The 4,568-nt window shown below is 53.5% G+C and overlaps 1 protein-coding gene across 1 annotated transcript; it reads left to right on the top strand.

The window, feature by feature from the left end:
* Positions 1 to 312: 312 nt before the first annotated feature.
* Positions 313 to 2,764, top strand: LOC115847211 (transmembrane emp24 domain-containing protein 9-like). Its single transcript, XM_030846813.3, has 5 exons — positions 313 to 444; positions 868 to 968; positions 1,302 to 1,427; positions 1,996 to 2,142; positions 2,268 to 2,764. The coding sequence occupies exons 2-5, from the start codon at positions 900 to 902 to the stop codon at positions 2,415 to 2,417; spliced, it is 492 nt and encodes a 163-aa protein (XP_030702673.1). The 5' UTR covers positions 313 to 444; positions 868 to 899; the 3' UTR covers positions 2,418 to 2,764.
* Positions 2,765 to 4,568: the final 1,804 nt, after the last annotated feature.

Raw genomic sequence — 4,568 nt, 5'->3', positions numbered from 1 at the left:
GGCTGTTACCACATCAGCAAGATGGGGCTAAGAGCAACCGCCTCCTTGGGTTTCTGCGCGCATTAAGCGAGGCGGGGCAAGGAAACCGCTGGGCAGCGCCTCGCTAGTGGGGTGGGAGCTCGCGTGGCCCCTCCGCAACGCGAGTCCGCGCGGGGACTCCTGGGATTTGTAGTCCGTGCCCGAGTTGCAGTCTCGCAGGCCCAGCAAAGACACCCTCGGGCTCGGCTGGGAAGGTGGCGGGGGCCTGCGGGACGCAAGGCGCTGGGCCCGGGGCCGGCCCCGGGCGGGGATGGGGCCGAGCGAGGGCAGCCGAACTGGCCCTGCCGCTGCTGCTGGGGCAGCTGCTGGCGCTCACAGGCGGCGGAGACGCGTTCTACCTCGAAGTCAGCGAGCTGGAGGAGAAGTGCTTCATCCAGGAGATCCCCGATGGCACAGTGGTCATAGGTGCGCCCGAGCCATGCCCTCCCCGCACCCAGAGTCCCGGCCTTGCCCTCCCCGCACCCAGAGTCCTGAGAGGGAATGGGGATGAGGCCCCGCGGGATCAGCTCAGGCCCATACCTCCCCTCTGCTGCCGGGGGTAGGCACGGGTGGGAAATGGGTGGACAGCAGTGTGGGCAAAGCATGCTCTCCGTTGCCTGTGCCGGAGTTGGGGGGCGCCGAGGAGGCAAGTCTGATCCAGACCCGGATGACCGCAGAAAAGCGGGGCAGGAGAGGGAAGGAGAGAGGCAGAGGGTTGTGGTCAAGCCCCGCAATCAGACACCCGGATCTTCCTGTTCCTCCCCCCGTCCCCCGTGACTCCTGGAGGTCCTGGGCGGGCTCTTGGTCGTGAGTGTGGATGGGGATGCATTCAGGCTGCCTCCCCATTAGGTAACTACAAGACCGAGCTATACGACCCTGCTATGGAAAAGTACCAGCCCTCCCCGCAGTGGATCAATTTGTTCGTGTTTGTGAAGGACCCCGAGAACAAGGTGAGGTAGGCCTTGACTCCCTGCAGCCCTCCCACCCCCACGTCTCCAGCGTCATTGTCTAGTCCTCCCTAGTCCTCCATTTCTCAGAGGAGGGCTCATCTCCTCACAGGCAAGAGGGCTCAAGAAAGGCCATGCTCTTTGCAGTCTGTAGAGTATTGTGTACTAGCAGTGCTGGGATCTGAGATTTTCAAGCCCAAACTGATGCCATTTTCCTCACACCCTCCCTACTGGTCTGGCCTGTGGGGATCAGAACCTGGGATACCCCCAGAGTTCCTCTCCTAGAAGCAGGTTTCTGGTCAGCTTCTCTGTGCTCACAGAGGCTGTTTCCTCTAGAATCTGCTGGCTCGTCAGTATGGCCCTCGGGGCAGCTTTACCTTCACTTCTCAGTCTCCCGGAGAGCACCAGATATGCCTTCACCTCGAGTCCATCCGGTTCGCCCTCTTCTATGATGGCAAGCTGGTGAGTATGGAGGGGAAAGTCACCAACCCTTAACATCTCAGTCCCTTGGGTGAAAAGGGTTCAGTAGGCGGTGCCTCTTGAGGAGGGCTGGGCTTTCCATGAAGTAAGCATACAGAGGACAGGTCCTGAAGAATGAGAGGGGACCCAGGAAGGAGTCACTCTGACTTGAAATCATCGCTCGGCTCCCTGCCATCCCTAGAATAAAGACCAAGCTTCATAACGTAAAATTCAGAGCTGTCCAGCAGCTGAACGCTCCCAGGCTCTTCATTACCACCTCCCACTGACATGGAACTCCTAGGAGCTGCTTGTCTCAAACACTGAGTCATACACATTTTGTTCTGCACATTTTGTTCTGTCCCTTCTGTCTTTTGGACATGGTACTCCATGCAAGCAGGGCCTTGATCTGGTGTTTTGGCACCTGGAGCAGAGCTAGTCCTCACATCAATGAGTGTGAGGCACTGAACTGCTCAGTTCAGTCAGGCCCAGACTGGTGTGCGGAAGCTGGGTTTCTGGCAGGTGCGTGGAGCTGAGCTCCCTGACCCCCACCCTTGGCTCCTCTGCTCCCCAGGCCATTCACTTGGACATGCAGTTGGGTGAACACACCAATGATTATACGGAACTTGCAGCCAATGACAAGCTGACCGTGCTGCATCTGCGCATACAGCAGCTGGTGGAGCAAGTGGAGAAGATCCAGAAGGAGCAGGAGTACCAGAGGGTGAGGGGCTGGGCTGGGCCAGTTGGGACAGTGGATGTGTAACCTCCCAGGGAGTGGCTCTTTCAGCTCTTCCCCTGGGGGTCAATTCAGTTTTAGCCACACCTTCCTGTTCTCCCCTCCCACAGTGGCGAGAGGAGCGCTTCCGGCAGACCAGCGAGAGCACCAACCAACGGGTGCTGTGGTGGTTCATTCTGCAGACCTTCATCCTTGTGGCCACTGGCATCTGGCAGATGCAGCACCTCAAGAGCTTCTTTAAAGCCAAGAAGTTGGTGTAGATGAGCCCCAGAGACCAGAGGCTTAGCCCCCACTCATTCCCCTTCTGCTGAATAATGGGAAGCGGCCTGGCCTGGTCTGTCTCCTGGCTTCTCCCACCCCTCCCAACCCTGAGGGACTTCCCTGTTACTGGTGTGTGTGGGGTGGGGGACAGAGGACCTCTTTAAACTGGTTTCTGAGCCAGGACTTGGGAGAGGATGGGTTTCAAGCTGGAGGCATATGGGTGGGAGGAGCTGTAGGCTCCTTTGCTGCTCTGTGAGACTGAGCAGGAGTGGGGTGAGTGTTACCCCAACCCCCACATTAAACAGGATGGGTGAACTAAGAGTGAATATAAATTATAACTGTCAAATTTTCTGACCTAAATATTTATTGCCTCCTACTCTGCAATTCATTATATGTGTCCAATCAGATGTTAATATTTGAGGCCCTGCATGCATTAGTGGGGGACTGATCTCAAAATGGATGAGGTGAAGAATACTTTTACCCCAGAAGCAACATGTGGAACCTTTTCCAGAAAAGTCCAATTTGGGCCCATCTTTTGGGTAACCTGAATGCTGGTGGTGATCCTGTGCCCAACCCGCCTTCTCTCTCTCTGGGCTCTGGTCAGGCTCATGTGCTATCCTATTCCAATCACCTGGACTGCTGGGTTCTTCAAGGAGTCTGATGGGCACCTCTGTCGTCCTGCTATTTTTCAGTTGACCTCTTTCTCTTTTTATGATGCCATTGGCTAATCCTTTCAGGAGATGCCTAAAGATTCCAAGTCAATGTTTCCATTACATTCAGCATCTCCTGTAACTCAACCTTCACAAGTGCACACAGGGGTAGATACCCCCCATTGCTTCTGCCTGATCTAGTCCACATTTTACCAAGCCCTATGTTGGTTGCCCTGTTGGATTATAGCCATCTCTCACATGAATTTGACATTTTCTGTTATAAGGAAATTCACTGGTTGGCACCCTCAATAAAATCAAGTCCAAATCGTCAATGTCAGGAATATCAATGAGGGAGACTCCCCATAGGGTGGGGCAGCTGTGAAAGCCCTGGCCCCTGAGATAGATGCACCCTCCCCTAGGATACTCCTGAGGGATGACTGCAAGCCTCAGGGGTGCTGCTCACTGGTGTGTCTGGCCACAATTAGCCTCAGAAAGTATAAGTGAGACTTAACTGAAGGCTGGGGGCGGGGACCACTGGAGAGTAACCTCTAACCAGAGAATGTGACCTTAGGGTCACTTCCCTTATCTGAAGCTGGGGGTGGGGGTGGGGAGGGTGCTCTGCTCTCTGCTGCAGGAGAAGCACAAGACCCAGGTGGGCACATTCTTGCCCATGGAACCTGTGGTATGACACCAAATGAGGCAGAATGTTGAACAAGACGTAGGGTGATGTATACTTCTGAGGAGAAGGGCATGGGCTAAGGGCAATATGTCAGGAATCCTGGCCTAATCTAGGTAGTAATGGAAGGCTGCTTTTTAGAACTGAGACAGAGGATAGGAGTTAGCTGGGGGAAGAATGTTCTGGCTAGAGGGAATAGCACATACAGAAGCCCTAAAACAAAAAAGCACATGGCTATTTGGGGAAGCTGAAAGAAGGCCACTATAGCAAAATCCCAACTCCAGAGAGGCTGCCTGCAGCCTGCTTTCTAATTTATGATTTCATGTCTAGGACTTGCCTCTTCCCCAGTGATTAACCCCAGAATGACCATCCTTTTCAGAGGAACCCTGTCCTCTACCCACAGAGGTGAGACCTTATCCTGACACTTCAATAGGGAAACAAGTCACAAAAGAGCAACAGTGAGTATATGGGAGAGCTGCACACACACAGTAGAAGAGAGTTCCCCATCCATTTCCACATGAAACCTTCACAGTCACTCTGTAGAGGAAGTGGCATATGTCCCTAATTTAGAAAAGAGAGCCAGCTAATAATGGATGGGCCATGCTGAAACCTGGTCAATTCAACTCAGTTCTTGGTGTTCTTTTCTCTGTTCTGGCTACTTTTCTCCAGGTGGGGGAAAGACCTCATACAAAGAGGTAAAACACACTGCCTCTGATTTTAAAGAACTGGCCATTTGAATTTCTAGTTTCTTGTGGCTACCATAACAAATTACCATAAAACATGGTAAATTAAAACAACTGAAGTTTATTCTCTCACAGTTCTGG

Source organism: Globicephala melas, chromosome 3, assembly GCF_963455315.2.
Source record: "Globicephala melas chromosome 3, mGloMel1.2, whole genome shotgun sequence".
In the NCBI taxonomy this organism is placed as follows: domain Eukaryota; kingdom Metazoa; phylum Chordata; class Mammalia; order Artiodactyla; family Delphinidae; genus Globicephala; species Globicephala melas.
This window is presented reverse-complemented; position numbering and strand designations above follow the sequence as displayed.

Excerpts from the sequence above, each read along its gene's own strand:
- LOC115847211 (XM_030846813.3), top strand. The coding sequence starts at position 900 with ATGGAAAAGTACCAGCCCTCCCCGCAGTGGATCAATTTGTTCGTGTTT. Across the intron at positions 1,428-1,995 it reads TCTTCTATGATGGCAAGCTG|GCCATTCACTTGGACATGCA; the intron begins GTGAGTATGGAG and ends TCTGCTCCCCAG. Across the intron at positions 2,143-2,267 it reads AGGAGCAGGAGTACCAGAGG|TGGCGAGAGGAGCGCTTCCG; the intron begins GTGAGGGGCTGG and ends CCCCTCCCACAG.